At 43.8% G+C, this 17546-nt stretch overlaps 1 protein-coding gene across 1 annotated transcript in view; it reads left to right on the top strand.

Moving 5' to 3' along the window:
• Positions 1-17546, top strand: part of WDR49 (WD repeat domain 49) — a 190659-nt gene that overhangs the window by 139685 nt on the left and 33428 nt on the right. The window contains exon 13 of the mRNA XM_040428182.1: positions 7907-8065. Coding sequence (XP_040284116.1) covers positions 7907-8065 — 159 coding nt within the window. The remainder of the gene's footprint in view (positions 1-7906; positions 8066-17546) is intronic.

The following is a 17546-nucleotide window of genomic DNA, read 5'->3' as shown; positions in this document are numbered from 1 at the left end:
TTATCTGTGATGATATAAGCTTGCTAGGGTGTATCTGAGGACTATTGCCCTGCTTGTAATGACTCATGAACAGCGCTATCTATTGGTTTCATAGTGTTATGACAAGACTATGAATCTAATAGATGGCGCTGTTCATGAGTAGTGTAGATCGCTAATATTCTAATTGCAAATTTTCCATGCAAAAGGCTGAGTGCTACACGGTGTGTGGACTCTGTTGAGCAGGGTGCCCCACTTACTAGCGCCCCAACAAGAAGAACAGCGCCATCTATTGGTTTCATAGTCTTATGACAAGACTAATAGTCTTGTCATAAGACTCATTGTCTAATAGTCTTGTCATAAGACTATGAAAGCAATAGATGGCGCTGTTCGTGACTCATAAGTTGCGCTGTTTATGAGTAGCGTAGATCGCAAATTTTCCATGCAAATGATTTTTCAGCTGAAAAACAAGGCAGATTTTTACATGACAGATATGTATAGAAAGGTTATTGAATATTATGTTAGGGCAATCAGAAAACTTTTTGTCACCCTAATGATATTGATCTAGGTGTGCAGGTCCACCCAAGCCATCCAACAGATTTTCAGCAACTTTGAGGCTTACTGGCTCTCAGTCAGATGAGAGCTGGTTTGGAATGTCTGCACAAGGCTGCCATTGTAGGGTATGCGGACTGTTATCTGTCTCATGGATATATTGTTGGCTTCCACATACCTGGCTTTTGACATATAGCCTTTGTGTGGTTGTCTATTGTATGTCATAGATAATAGGAGTCCAAGACGCATCCAGCCATCCTCTTAATGCTGTTTTCAAACCATTTTGATGGGGTTTCCATCAATTTCTAACCTTTTTTTTGTGACCCAGACACCCTCTCTTCTTCAAAACAGGGGGTGCCTGGTTTGATGCTCAGGTCTCCCATTGACTTTCATTGTATTAAATTATACTCGAGCACTCGCAGTATTCGGCCGAGCACTGCAATGTGCCGAGCATAGCTCGCTGAACACTATGAAGCACCTTTTCCACTGTTCTCCTGGGTGAGGCTGAGGGGGACTTTTTTTATGACACTTTTTAAAGTAAAAATTTGTTTTAATTAATGATTATTTTTTTTTATTTGTCAGAAATCTGGTGCATTGCGCTTTGTGTTCTGTATCGCCTAGGATTGTTTGGCAGATGTATACTTAGGGTGCATGAAGGCCCATACTAAGTTTGCTATGGGGCCCTAAGAGATCTTTGTACATCACTGCACATCTCTGCCTGACATGTATTTACTTGGATTCCCCATTGAATAATGGTTATGAAGCATCTCTGTGTTCCATTCCTCAATTATTACTACTAGAGGTTTATTAATGGATTTGCATCTGGGTGTTACCAGTTGGGGGGGGTGTCCCTGCCGAGACTCATGCTTTCAGCACTGACTGGACAGACTCAGGCTCTGTTGGCGACACCACCCCTTCCCCACATGGATAGCATTTGTAGATTCATTAGTAAACTTCTAGTAGCAATTACTCAGGAATGAAATGCTAGATGATGAAAATGCTCCAGAATCATTATTGCGTGAAGAATACAATTGCATAAGATACAGGAGTGGTGGTAACCTGCAGCTAGCACTAGAGGGAGCGTTCTATATACTGTTTTATTGTTGTGTATAAATCCATACAATAGATTCTTAAAAACCCCTGTAGTAGTGACTGCAGGCTGCTAATATCTTTTTATTAAACTACAGTTGAAGTCATAGGTTTCCATACACATATACTAAAATCCAGTTTTTCCACAAATATTTATATTAAATGCTAGCACTCTTTTATGCCTGTTAGGATCTCTAATATATTTGAAGAATGTGAAATGTCATAATACTAGACACAATGTATTTCAGCTTTTATTTCTTTCATCAAATTACCAGATGTTCCGAAGTTTACATACAAGTTGACTATATCTTTGAATAGCTTGGAATATCCAGAAAATTATGTCATGGCTTTAGATGCTTCTGACAGGCCTATTGTCATCAGTTATTTGGAGGTGCACCTGTGTCAGTGTGATAAGACCTACCTTCAGTGCCTACTTGCCTCTTTGCTTCACATCATAGGAAAATTAAAAGAAATTGTAACGGTCGCGTACACACACACACAGGGGGGAGGGAAGTGACCACTGCGCTCCACCCTCACCCCTGGCCCTGCCTACTTGCCTCACGAGTCCTAATGACAGGGGACAACTGGACGGCAATCCCTAACTTGGAGTAAGTGCAGGGATGACAGACAGACAAACAACAGGACGTGAACGGACCGAGTCAATACCAGGAAAGCTGCAAAGTACAAATGGAGCAAGCAGAGAATTGTCAGGAGAAGCCGGGGTCATAAATACCAGGAGAGCAGAGAAGTACAAGAGGAGTCCTAAGAGAGTAGTCAGGTGGGAGCCGAGGTCACAATACCAGGATGGAAGCGCAGTACAGGAGGATCAGGCAAAAGGATGGTCAAGGAACAGGATCAGGTAAGTATTCAGCAGTCCAACAAATAGCCAGGAACCTAGAAATTAACAGGCAACCTGTAGCCAGCAGGCTGCCTGTATTTATAGTGGGGAGTGAGGGTCATGTGACGTGGCCAGCGTCACATGACCGACAGACCAACCAGTCGAGCACCGAGTGATCAGCTCGGCGCTCAAGGCAGACTAGGAGCAGGGAGCCACCCAGCTAGTAAAGCCGCCCTGGGAATGAGGTCAAACACAGAACCTCATTCCAAAAGCTAAGCAACAGTTCTGCGGGCAATGGGGGACCGAGTGCACCTTCGGAACCCCGTGACAGTACCCCCCCTTTTACGAGGGGCCACCGGACCCAAGACTTCAGGCGATGGCTTTTCAGGGTGTTCTAAATGAAATTTACGAACAAGTCTAGGAGCATGAACCTCCCTGGCAGGTACCCAAGATCTCTCTTCAGGTCCATACCCCTTCCAGTGAATCAGGTACTGCAAGGAATTACGCACCTTCCTGACATCCACTATTTTAGACACCACATACTCGACAGCATCATTAACAAGAACCGGCGGAGGCGAGGCTTTTGATGGTACTACTGGTTCAAAATATTTTTTAAGCAGAGATTTATGGAACACATTATGAATGTGGAATGACTCAGGCAGCTCCAACCTAAAAGATACTGGGTTAATTACTTCCGTGATCTTATATGGTCCAATAAAACGAGGAGCAAATTTTTTAGAAGTTACCTTGAGAGATAGATTCTTGGAGGACAACCATACTTTATCCCCAACCTGAAAGTTTACCCCCCTTGAACGTCTCCTATCGGCCTTGAGTTTTTGAGAACATTGAGCCTTTTCTAGGTTCGATTGAACCCGGGCCCAAACTGTGCAAAGTTCGGAGGAGAGTTTATCCGCTTCAGGGTTAGAGGAGGAGACGGACGACCCAGAATGAAAACGGTGATGAAAACCATGGTTACAAAAGAAAGGGGAGACCCCAGCAGAAGAATTGACACGGTTATTCAAAGCAAATTCAGCCAACGGAAGGAATTTGACCCATAATTGCTGGTCATCAGCAACATACAACCTCAAGAATTGTTCCACAGACTGATTAAGGCGTTCAGTCTGCCCATTACTCTCAGGATGGTAGGCGGAAGAAAAAGACAATGTTATTTTACATCTTTGACAGAAGGCCCTCCAGAATTTGGACACAAACTGCACACCCCTGTCAGAAACAATATTTTCCGGGATGCCATGTAAACGAACAATCTCTCTCACAAAAATAGATGCCAGGGTTTTAGCATTCGGAAGTTTAGACAGGGGAATGAAATGAACCATCTTGCTAAACCTATCGACCACTACCCAAACCACAGTCTTACCCTCCGCCAGCGGTAGGTCAGTTATAAAGTCCATCGAGATATGGGACCAGGGTCTACTGGCAGACTAGGAGCAGGGAGCCACCCAGCTAGTAAAGCCGCCCTGGGAATGAGGTCAAACACAGAACCTCATTCCAAAAGCTAAGCAACAGTTCTGCGGGCAATGGGGGACCGAGTGCACCTTCGGAACCCCGTGACAGAAATCAGATGATATCAGAAAAATAAGTGTGGATCTCCCCAAATACAGTACATCCTTGGGAGTAATTTCCAATCACCTGAAGGTACCACTTTCAGATGATAATATGTAAGTTTAAACTCCATGGAATCACACAGCCATTATGCCATTCCAGGGAACCACACAGCCACCATGCCATTGCAGAAGGAGACCACACAGCCATCATGCCATTCCATAAGGAGTACACACAGCCATCATGCCATTCTATGGAACCACACAACCACCATGCAATTCCAGAAGGAGACCACACAGCCATCATGCCATTCCATGGAACCACACAACCATTATGCCATTCCAGGAGACCACACAGCCATCATGCTATTCCATGGAACCGCACAGCCACCATGCCATTCCAGAAGGATACCACACAGCCATCATACCATTCCAGAAGGAGAGCACACAGCAATCATGCCATTCCATGGAACTACATAGCCATTATGCCATTCCAGAAGGAGAACACACAGCCATCATGCCATTCCATGGAACCACACAGCCATTATGCCATTCCAGAAGGAGACCACACAGCCATCATGTCATTCCATGGAACCACACAGCCATTATGCCATTCCAGGAGACCACACAGCCATTATGCCATTCCAGAAGGAGAACAGACAGCCATCATGTCATTCCATGGAACCACACAGCCATTATGCCATTTCAGAAGGAGAACACACAGCCATCATGCCATTCCATGGAACCACACAGCCACCATGCCATTCCAGAAGGAGACCACACAGCCATCATGTCATTCCATGGAACCAGACAGCCATTATGCCATTCCAGAAGGAGAACACACAGCCATCATGTAATTCCATGGAACCACACAGCCATTATGCCATTTCAGAAGGAGAACACACAGCCATCATGCCATTCCATGGAACCACACAGCCACCATGCCATTCCAGAAGGAGACCACACAGCCATCATGCCATTCCATGGAACCACACAGCCACCATGCCATTCCAGAAGGAGACCACACAGCCATCATGCCATTCCATGGAACCACACAGCCACCATGCCATTCCAGAAGGAGACCACACAGCCTTCATGTCATTCCATGGAACCACACAGCCATTATGCCATTCCAGAAGGAGAACACACAGCCATCATGCCATTCCATGGAACCACAAAGCCATCATGCCATTCCAGAAGGGCATGCATTCTGTTTCCTAGAGGTGATTGAACTTTGGTGCGAAAAAATCCAAATCATTCCTAGAAGAACAAACGACCTTGTGTAGATGCTGGAGAAAACAGGTGCAAACTACCGTATCTGTATAAGCAATGAAATGTGTCTAATATTGACATAACCTGAATGATAACTCATCAAGTAAGAAGCCACTGTTTTAAAACTGCCTTAAAAAAGCTAGGTTACAGTCTGCAACCACAAATGGGAAGAACATATTTTGAGAAGCTAGAAGTTACACAATTGAAAGACAATGCTACCAAATACCAACCACATGTCCGTAAACGTCTGAGCCACTGGCAATGTTATTAAAGAAATAAAAGCTGAAATAAATCACTAGTATTATTCTGACATTTCACACTCTTACAATATAGTAGTGATCCTAAGAGAGGGAATATGTACTAGGATTAAATGTTAGGAATTGTAAAAAATTGTTTCAATGAATATGGCTAAGATGTATGTAAACTTAGGACTTCAACTGTATATGTTTATGGAGATTTGGAGCCCTACTATAAAGATATATTAAGAAACGGATCAACACCTATGTGGACCTACTTAGATTTAAAACACTAAATAATGTTCAAGGGTAAAGGACATTTATCCATGCTTTATTGTATAGGGTGTTGCTATGTACCAAACGCAAATAATAAAAGAGTTGAAATGTAGTCACTTAAATAAGTAATTTTTTAGCATATTTCAGGCTAGATATTTACCCAGGATTGAGCATTTCTGTGAGGATCACTCAAATGAGACTAGGTACCATATTTCAGTGGTGATCATAGGTATGCTATATCTCAGCCACTTCCTTACATGTCTGTGAAGTTGCTTCTCTACAGCTATTGAAAGATAGATCTTTCACGAATATAACATCATGACAAAGAAGAAATGCTGTGGGAGGGTGCAACTAGGATCATTACTCACATTGTTCAAGTCCTTATTTCTTAATGTCAATTTTAAGTCGTTTTTCTGCTAATAATAGATTTTTAGCCCTTTTATGTTGGTTTCTTACACAGCATTTTACTGAAAATGCCATGTTTTTTTATGGTTTTTAAATGGGTTGTCTGAGTTTAATAAAAATTCGGGCGGCCCTTGTACATATGGTAAATTAAGAATCGATTATCACCCTTTTCTCCCCTGCTTCTTTTTAGTGCTCCTGTTCCAATCCAATCCAATCCAAACCGCTGCCATTTGTTTTCCTGGCTGCAGCAGTGATTATCCATGCACACAGGTCACTACTGTAGCCAGTCACTGGCCTGAGCACTGATGTCCTGTGTACTGCCGAGGCCAGTGATTGGCTGCACAGTGATCAGTGTGCACAAAACATCACTGCTGCAGCCAGGAAGAGGACATCAGTGCCGGGGAGGACCTGAGATTCTTTTGTTATTTTAGCACATATACAGGGCTGCCTGTTTTTTTTTTTGCAGTCTGTATGTAGAACTATTCACTTCAATGGGACCACAAAAAAACGGTAATGACTTTGTGTTCATTCCGTGTCCATATGTCCACCTGGCCGTTCTGCAGAAAAAAAATAGAACATGTCCTATTTTTGCAAGAAAACTTAGACTAGAACCTTCAGAATCACAGGTGATTATCCATGAAGCAAACATAATTACAAAAAACAAAATGGCTGCCCACAGTTATATATACAAACAATAGAGCTAAGAAATGGGGGTCATTCTAGATAAAAGTGGTACAATACCGACTATAAATGAGTAATGGAAGCTCTTAGCACACATATGTGTCGGGCCCATCTACCAGGCGTCAAGGTGGCTTCCGCAGATGGGCCCCTATCACTAAATATACTGCCTCACTTTGGACTTACTTAAGCCTACAATATTCAGGGCAGTATAGGAACCAGCTACAAACGTACTCTGCTCAGAAGTCCCAGGCGAATGGGCGTGTTCAGTCTAAAAGAGGTGCTACCCTCAATATATTGCAAGAAAATTTAGACTAGAACCTTCAGACACGTATGTGCGCTAAGAGCTACCATTACTCATTTATAGTCAGTATTGTACCACTTTTATCTAGAATGACCCCCAATTCTTAGCTCTATTGTTTGTATATATAACGGTGTGCATTTTGTTTTTTGTAATTATGTCCTATTTTTGTCCGCATAGGACTGTTCTATTAGGGGCCGGCCATTACGTTCTGCAAAATGCGGAATACATACGGCTGCTATCTTTGTTTTGTGGATGCGCAATTTGCGTACCGCAAATCAACAATGGTCGTGTGCATGAGCCCTAATTGTGTTTTTTTGCAGCCAGATGATACTTTGAAGTCTATAATGCAATATACACCACATACAGTGCATTTTCGTTTGCTGCATTTTGGAGGTGTTTTTTTAATCAGTAGTGTTGCAGAATGTAGCATGCTCTGGTTATGGCATTTCTTCCAGCATGTTTGCCATAGGCTTCTCTACAGGACTTGAAAAATGCCAGGAAAAGCATGTACAAAAAACAAACAGCAAAAAAATCCCATAAAAATGTTATAATGCTATAAATAAAAAGCTGGCTTTTTAAAATGTATATCTTCATGCATTTTAAGACTGTGTGAAGATGGGCTTACCATGTCTCTCTTATGGTATGTATTAATTCTTTGCACAAGAACTTCAGGTTTTTGTTTATAGCTGCGAACCAGTCTGAAAATGATCTTTTTATACAGAATCTCAGCTGCAAAGCCCTGGAAAAAGAAGCATCTCCTCGTCATCTTCTGGAAGATATACACGTTCTTCGAGTGGCTCCTGCAACACAGAGTCTGACAGCAATAATACCGTAACAAGATTGTTCTTCCTGGGGGCAAGAAAACATATCTCAGCTACAGGTAGCTTTTATTCTCACACATTCCTCTTCTTGAACAATACATATTGACTCTAACTGAAGCCTTATCTTAAATTTCTTCCCCATGTCTCTGGAGCTCCAGTGTAATGGAGAAAATGAAAATTAAAGTGTTTTTTTTTTATTTTTATCTCGTATATAGTCTTTGGAAGGAAAAGCATGTAAGAATTTGTCAGCTTCAATGCCATTCCTGGCTATCATTGCAATGGGAAGTGCGTTCCTACTGAACCTGTATGTATGGCAGGTAGAAGAGTATCAGAATTTCAATATTAATAGCAAGGAAAGCTAACTGTTTTGTAATGTGGAATGACCAAGCCTTGATCTATCTCAGGGATACCTGGAGAAGTGTTTAGATGGCTTAGTCCATATTTTATTGTCACTTTTGAAATATCTTCGAAATAATAGTGTTGGGCGAGCACGATGCGCGAGTCCGTGTATTTAAATCTAATTTAGCCTCTATTTCTGAAACGTTTCTGGTGGGATTCAAACTCACAACCTTCTACAATACAGCCCAGAATGTTTACCACTACACTATAGAGCTGCATGGCCAGTTGCTTTAAAAAAAAAAAAAAATTATATATATATATATATATATATATATATATATATATATATATATATGAATGAGACTTCTGCTGTATAGGAATACTTATACAGCAAGTATTCCTATACAGCAGAAGTCTCTTTTTGTTTTTTTTTACTTTTTTTTAAGTAACTAGCCATGCAGCTCTATGGTGTAGTGGTTTAGATTCTTGGCTGTAAAATCCCACCAGAAACTTTACAGAAATAGAGGCTAAATTAGATTTAAATACACTGGGTGTTCCCAAGCACTGGCTCCATATATGGACATAGCTATATATGGAGTCAGAGCAGGGACTCCTAAGCCGAACTAGAGTCTCAACCCCCTCCCCTCTTCAGAGCAGGGGGTGCCTGGTTTAATGCTCGGGTTCTCCAATTGACTTCCATTGTGCCCGGGGGCTCTGTAGAGCACCCGAGCATCGGGAAGTGTTCTATTCGAGTACCAGAGCACACAAGCACTTTGGTACTCGACCAACACTACAAAATAACTGATGACCTATGGTACCTTCTTATCATTTGCTATTGATCTTCAGTCTAGTCCAGTCTAGTCCATCGGTATCACACTGGACAAGCCTGACCAGAACATACAAAAAAATAGGCTTCAATTCACATGGACTGTGGAAAGGTTTCAGACCTACTGTACAGTGATGAGTGGCAGGGGCAATATTCGAATTTGCGATATTTCACGAATATTTGGGCGAATATTCGTCATACATTCGTGATCTCCAGTCATTTTTTTCTTAATTGCAAAAATCGGCAATCTGAAAATTCGCGATACGAAAATTCCAGATCAACACTACTCCTAAAGTCAAAGATATTTCAGCCTTCTCATTGGCCCACAAGCAAGAAGCAGTGAGGGGTCATGGGTACTGATGAAAAAATCTAGAATATTCACGATTACAAAGATATAGCACTATATTCTAGATATTTGCGAAATCATGTTAATGCTCCGTGTCTCTGCTGTCCAGAACGGGGCTTGGCTCTCTTTCACGCAGTGGATTACCTGCACAGGATCCGCTCGGGTTAAAGAGCCCTAAACTCAATGCATGGCTACACTCACCCAATCCTAATAAAATCCAGGGTGTAGCTGGCGTCGGCGTGATGTCCGCTGGATCCAGAACAAGGTCTCTGTGGTCATAGAGAAAAAATAATCACATAAGGAAGGGATGGTGACTGCCCTGGTGAAATCACCAGCAGGGGGCACTGTGCTAGCCTGTAAGACTGAGCCATGCCAATGTATAGCAGGGTAATCTAAGACATTTCCCCTAAGTGCTACCACACAGTACTAATGCCCACATTGTGGCCCCTCACCGTACTAATGCCCACCTTGTGGCCCCTCACAGTAATTAAGCCCACCTTGTGGTCCCTTCAAAATAGTTATGTCCTTCTTGTGGCCCCTCACAGCAGTTATGCCCACCTTTGTTCCTCTCACAGTAGTTATGCCTACTTTTGTGTCCCCTCACTGTAGTTATGCGCCCCTTCAGTCGTTATGCCCAGATATGTGCCTCCCTCACGGTAGTTATGCCCAGATATGTGCCCCCTCACAGTCATTATGCCCAGATATGTGCCTCCCTCACAGTAGTTATGCCCAGATATGTGCCCCCTCACAGTAGTTATAGCCAGATATGTGCCCCCTCACAGTCGTTATGCCCAGATATGTGCCTCCCTCACAGTAGTTATGCCCAGATATGTGCCCCCTCACAGTAGTTATAGCCAGATATGTGCCCCCTTACAGTCGTTATGCCCAGATATGTGCCTCCCTCACAGTAGTTATGACCAGATATGTGCCCCCTCACAGTGGTTGTTATAGCCAGATATGTGCCCCCTCATAGTAGTTATGCCAGATTATGTGCCCTCACAGTAGTTATGCCAGATATGTGCCCCCTCACAGTAGTTATGCCAGATATGTGCCCCCTCACAGCAGTTATGCCAGATATGTGCCCCCTCACAGTAGTTATACCCAGATATGTGCCCCTCACAGTGGTTATGCTCTTTTGTGCCCCTCACTCTAGTTGTTGTCCCCTTTTTGCAGCTTTATGGGAAAGAAAACACGTACTTACCCTCTTCCCTGATGGCGTGCTCCCACACTCACATTGCGCTGCTGGCTGTGCTGGAGGCCAATTTCCGGGCCTTCAGCGCTCCTCCCACAGCCAGCAGCGCGATGTGCGGCCTGCAGGGGGAGCGCCTGAGCTCTGTAGAACAGTGAAGCAGGGAGCGGAGAGGTCTTCCTGCTTCACTCTGAAAACAGCCCGTCAGTGACAAGAACTGCTGGGCCGGGTGAGTGCGCCCCTCCCCTCCTTGCTTCTGTGCCTCCTCGTGTTTGAAGAGCACTCTGACGGGGCCCGGAATTCTCACTGTACTTCATGCCGGGCCCCGTCAGAGCGCTGCCATTACACGTGAGTGCAGCGGGCCCCCTCCCCCCGCCGGGCCCGGTCGCACCCTCTGCGACTGCGATCGTTACGCCCCTGGATGCTGTATGTCTCGGAGGGCAGACGGTCGTGTGCAAGAGGCCTAAGGCTGAGGCTATGCCTAGACTTTTCTGTCGGTAGCTTAAAAATCACTTCCAAATTGCTGCAGCCAAGTGATCAGCTGGAGCAATTTAATCACTGGCAGTGATTTCACAGCAAATATTTGCAATGTGACAAAAAGTCTAATTGTCACCTCATACTGAAAGAGGTTGTCCAGGACTCAGGATTTTTTTTCTACTTCTCTTACCCCCATTAGTACTTGTGATTAGATCCTTACTTACCTGCTCCCCAGCACTCTTTTCTCGCTCTTTGGCTTCCAGATTGTCTTCACTGCACTTCTACTCCCTGCTTGTCAACGTGCGCCACTATAGCTAATGACTGGCCTCAGCAGTGACATGTCTCCAAGAGGCACATGACTCAGCAGTGGGGGGCACATCACCACTGAGGCCATTGATTGGCTGCAGTGGTATATGTGATCTCATCCATCCAGACTTTGACAGGTGAGGACTGAAAGATGAGACCAGCAGACCAGCAGGAAACAGGTAAGTACAGATCTCTTCAAAGGTACTGCTGGGGAGGGGGGTGGATTTAAAAAATGAATTCTGGACAACCCTGATAAAAGGCTTCACATCAGGAAAACCATCTTCCAATCAAAGCCACTCTTAATCATTACACCACTGTGCAAACGAATAGATGATCCTTTAAAAGGGGTTGTCCAGTTTCATGATATTGAGGACCTATCCTCAGGTCCTGATCAGATCAGGAGCGGCACTCCCACAATCAGCTGTTTGAAGGGGCATGCACGATTTTGGGAGTGCTGCGTTCTTCTCAATGTTTACCTGCATACCATCCGCTTTATAGCAAGGAAGAGGAAGGACACAGTATTGTGGCAGCAAGGAATCCACAGCAGGACCAGCTGTAAGCAGAGGGACTCTATTCACACTGAATACAGTATTTTCATATGTTTTTCAGCATAGAAATATGCATGAAATATACTCACAAACATTATTTGAAATCCACACCCAGTACAAAAAAAGGAGTGACATGTCGCTTTTCGACATGTATTCCATGTAGATTGTAGACTCAGTTTTAATGGGAGACAGAAATACATGTCAAAATGCATTTGCAAAATAAAAAAATGTGATAGTGTCTAGATTTTTGCGGCTGATTTCTCTTGAAATCAGTGCTGTATCTTCACTTTGCAAGAAATGTTGCATGAATATACCCTAAGAGAGGTCCATATACCCTAGGAGAGTTCATGAACAGGACGGGCCTATCATGCACATGGCTGTATTATGGCTCTGTCTTGAATACAAGATGCAATTAATTAATAATTAATAGTCTTATTCTAGCACATGGGCCCCTTACTGTATATCTGTATGTCATATGGATGTATAGAGGTGTTTTTTTCTGTCGGATTAAAAGAAAAAAAGTTGTATACTGTAGTGGATTCTGTATGTACATAGGCATTCTTCTCAGAAAAAGACATATGCCACCCAACAGCCTGTATAGTGTTACATGGAGACAGCAGAACTCAGCACTAGGTCTTGCTGTATGCATGAGAACATAGGAAGGAACATTTGTCATTTAACCTCTGCCTCACCATTGTTTTTTATCATTACTGTAAGAGGAGAGAGACCAGGACATTTGGCAGAGGTGCAAATTATATAATGGATTCACTGCTAGTAATTAATAGGCGGTGGGGGGGATTCTATGGCCAAGTGGTACCGCTGCTCTTTAGCAACCACAACTTTATTTCCTATCTAATTTTGTAATTAAAATAAATAAATGAATGAAATCCTCAGGTCCTAACTCATTTGCTTTGATATAGTTCACTTTGAAGAGTGCGGTGTTAATTACACGGATTCGTGTCAGAGGTACTTTTAAGATCTCTTCAGTTTTATTTTTTAGATCTGAAATAATGAAGACTTTTTTTTTATTTGCTTCAGTCACTGTGGTTTCATGTAGAGAGCGCAGCAGTGTACGGTGACCTCACTTACATCACCTAATCTCATTTGTACAGACCTGGCTGAGCAGCTTTCATTTCACATGAGTATAATTGGTACATTAAACGAACACTGGAGCGATGTGTCTGTAAGGTGCAGGAGGACAGGACAAACAGACTACAGCCACTTTCCCAAGGTCAGAACTTAGTATTTTTCATCAGTATTTGTAAGCAAAAAAACAGGAGAGGAACCTCCAGAGATAAACAGAGGTGGATTGGGAATTAACGGGGCCCTGGAAGAAAGCTTAAAGTGCTCCCCATTTTTTAGGTGGGTCCAAATTGACAGATGGCCGTCAAATACAAATAGACAGGGTCAGCAATACCATAATGCAGCACAAAATACCATCCCAGCCGAACCAATTACCATAATACACCACAAAATACTGCTCCAGCAAAACCAAAGACACATATGAGACACCTCCCCTATCCTGTGGATAGGATATATATATAAATCTTGGCATCACCTCTTTAATAAGACTGCGCATGCACAGTCAGATTACTACATATCTACCCATCCCTACAGGGGAACACAGAAGCAATGATGGATTACAATAGGGGCATTGGGGCCGACCCGAACGCCCACATACTGCGGAGGGGCACGGGAGCGCATAGTTCCCTGCCCCGCCGTCGATCACCACCATAGGCTTCAGGCCTGAGGCCTATGCGGTAGTGAAATAATGGCGCAGGTGGGCATGATGATGTCATCACGTACCTGTGCCGGGACGCAGCACTGTGACGTGTGCGCGCCTGCCATATCCTGCCTTCCTCTGCAAGCAAGTGCCTGGACCTGGACATTGGTGAGTATTTAGCTTTTAATTATTATTATTTTTTTTACTTTTTTATTTCATGTGCCTACTTTGGGGGACATGTGGGGTGGGAACACACAGGAGGACATATTAGTGAAGAGGCATCGAGTACATCGGGGAGAAATTACTATATTGGGGCTTTTGAATAGGGGGAAATTATTATGGAAGTATTACTATGTGGGGGCTATGTGGGGCCAAATTATTATGGGAGGGACAAATATGTCGGGGCAAATTACTATGTGGGGGAAAATTACTATATGGTGCAGTGTGGGGAAAATTACTGTGTGAGGGAATTTACTGTGTGGGGCAGTGTGGAGGAAATTACTATGATGGGGCAAATTACTATATGGGGCAGTGTGGAGGAAACTACTGTGTGGGGGAAATTACTATGTGGGGGGAAATTACTATATCGGGCAGTGTGAGGGGAAATTACTATGTAGGGGCAAATTACTATATGGGACAGTGTGGGAGAAATTACTATATAAGGGAAGTGTGGTGGAAATTACTATATGGGGGCAGTGTGGGGGAAATTACTGTGTGGGGGAAGTGTGGTGGAAATAACTATGTGGGGGCAATGTGGGGCAAATTACTGTGTGGGGGCAGTGTGGGGAAAATTACTGTGTGGGGAAGTGTGGTGGAAATTACTATGTGGGGGAAATTACTGTGTGGAGGCAAACTACTATATGGCGTAGTTTGGGGGAAATTACTGCGTGGGGGCAAATTACTATGGGGAGATTACTATGTGGGGGCAGTGTGGGGTAAATAACTATATTGGGGCATTGCTATTGGGGAGGTAATGTAGAGGCAATTCTATTATTTTGGGGACACTATACAGGGATTAATGCCTGCCCATAGCAGCCAATCAGATTCCACCTTTCATATTTGACAGCTCTTTTGGAAATCCAGTTCTACTTTACACCAGTTTGATAAATGACCCCAATTCACTATTTTTTGAGCAGTATAGTACCTGGGGAGCATTCGGGAGCACAACGGGCACAGTATTGGGAGTGGCAGCAGGATGACACTGTGGGGATACCAGGATGGGGAGGTTGATGGAAAAATTGAGAAATCTAACGTGTCTGTGTTACAAACTCTGTAGAGACGAGATGTGGCTGAAAGAATTTGCCATGGCGGTCTGGGTCAAATGGAGGAGAAGAGGAAAGAGAAGGTCTACATGACAGGAGATGTCACTGGATGTAAGAGGTATGTGGTGCTGTATATTCTTCCATGTCTTTTTTTATTATAATTATATGTATTTTTTATTTGGTGACCACATTTTCCAGTTTAGGACCCAATTTAGGGTAATTTGGGGTATTTTTTTTAGTCTGAAGATTTCATATGGCCTAGGAAGAGACTGTGGCGCTCACGAAGCACCGCAGCATCTTCATACAAAAAAAACCCCTAAATTAAAATGGAGGGAGGGGCCCAAGTTGGGTAGACAGCCCTGGGCCTATCATGCACTTAATCCGCCCCTGCACAGAAGAAGTGAAGAAGCCTATAGGATTAATTCAAGTGTCTTTTATGTACAGTTGTACCTGCTAGCAATTGAAGAAAAGTGGTAATCTTTGGTGAGAAATGGTGACTTATTTCCTTGGTGACTGGTAAAACTTAAAGGGTGTTTGCAAGATGTTTTTACTGATGACCTATCCTCAGTATTTGATCTGTGGGGTCTGACAACCAGGACCTCCCTGGACAGCTGTTTGAGAAGGCCCCCGCACTCGCAGTAGGGCTGCAGCCTCCTTGCAGCTTTTCCTAGACCATATAATGTCACTTTCATCAGTCACATGGCCTAGATGCAGCTCAGTGAATGGGCTGCGAAACCAAGGACAAGAGCTGTACAATATAGAGCGGTGTGCTTAGTGAGCTGAGAGAAGGCCGCGGCACTACTGAGAGCGCCGGTGCCTTCTCAAACAGCTGATCAGCGGGGGTCTCAGATGTTGGACCCCCACCAATCAGATACTGATGACCTATCCAGAGGATAGTTCAAGCAGAATGACCGGCAGCACGTCCTCCAAGGGTTCTTTATTCAAATTGGGTCCATAAAAATGTACAAAAAGGGCCAAGTACATTTTTATGGACCCAATTTGAATAAAGACCCTTGAAGGACATGCTACCGTCGATTCTGTTTGAACTGTGTATGGAGCGACTGCCGTGGAACCATGGTTGCTGACAGGCTGAGGCATTCCTGAGGGAGTTTAGAGGGAACGTTGGTGCTGCTTTCATTGTACATTTTACTATCCAGAGGATAGGTCATCAGTTAGAAAATCTCAGAACTCCTTTAATTCTTGACGTTAAAGTCTCTGTACTTAGATCTGAAAAGAATAAAGTGTTATTCAATAATAAAAAAAATTCTCAGGCCTCTTTTTACCCACATAATCCTTGTTTGTTAATTTGAGTGAAAAAGATGGTAACTCTAGCCTGCCTGTTACATAGAGAAGGTGATATTTTATTTCTTGGAGGGAGAAAATTAAAGGTAAAATGTGTCTGTCACAGGCAGACACATTACAAAGGTACAGCAGTTCTCCTTTAGGTCTGATGTTATACAAAAGTTGAAGAGGAATGTTGTCTTATCGCCCATCGCAACCATTTAATGCCCATGTTTAATTTTACCAAAGCACTTTACAGAATGAAAGCTAAACTCTTCGGCCCCTTTCACACGTGCGAGTTTTCCGCGTGGGAGCAATGCGTGAGTTGAACGCATTGCACCTGCACTGAATCCAGACCCATTCATTTCTATGGGGCTGTGCACATGAGCGGTGATTTTCACGCATCACTTGTGCGTTGTGTGAAAATCGCAGCAAGCTCTATTTTGTGTGTTTTTCGCGCAATGCAGGCCCCATAGAAGTGAATGGGGCTGCGTGAAAATCGCAAGCATCCGCAAGCAAGTGCAGATGCGGTGCGATTTTCATGCACGGTTTCTATGAGACGATCGGGATGGGGACCCGATCATTATTATTTTCCCTTATAACATGGTTATAAGGGAAAATAATAGCATTCTGAATGTAAAATAGGGCTGGAGGGGTTTAAAAAAATATAAAAAATAATTTAACTCACCTTAATCCACTTGTTCGCGCAGCCGGCATCTCTTCTGTCTCCATCTCTGAGGAATAGGACTTTTGATGACGTCAACCATGTTATAAGGGAAAATAATACAATCTACACAACCTTGAACCCAAACCTGAACTTCTGTGAAGAAGTTCGGGTCTGGGTACTACAGTCAGTTTTTTATCACACGCGTGCAAAACGCATTGCACCCGCGCGATTAGGCCGAGTTCACACGAACGAGTGTGACCCGTGCCTGTGCTGCGGCCCGCAAATAGCGGGCCGCAATGCACGATCGCCGGCCGTAGGTCAGCCGCATCGGATCGCGGACCCATTCACTTTAATGGGTGCGCGATCCGCCCGTTCCGCTAGAAAAGATCTTTTTGCGGAACGGAAGGACGGGACTTAACCCCACGGAAGCACTCCGTAGTGCTTCCGAGGGGTCCCGTCCCATGCGGCCATTCCGCGATTCTGGATTTGCGGACCCATTGAAGTGAATGGGTCCGCATCCGTGATGCGGAACTTAGCCTAAAAACTGACTGCAATTGGGTACCTACTCGCGTGGGT

This window comes from Bufo bufo, chromosome 4 (assembly GCF_905171765.1).
Source record: "Bufo bufo chromosome 4, aBufBuf1.1, whole genome shotgun sequence".
Taxonomy (NCBI): domain Eukaryota; kingdom Metazoa; phylum Chordata; class Amphibia; order Anura; family Bufonidae; genus Bufo; species Bufo bufo.
Note: the sequence above shows the minus strand (reverse complement) of the source record. Positions and strands in the feature narration are given on the sequence as shown.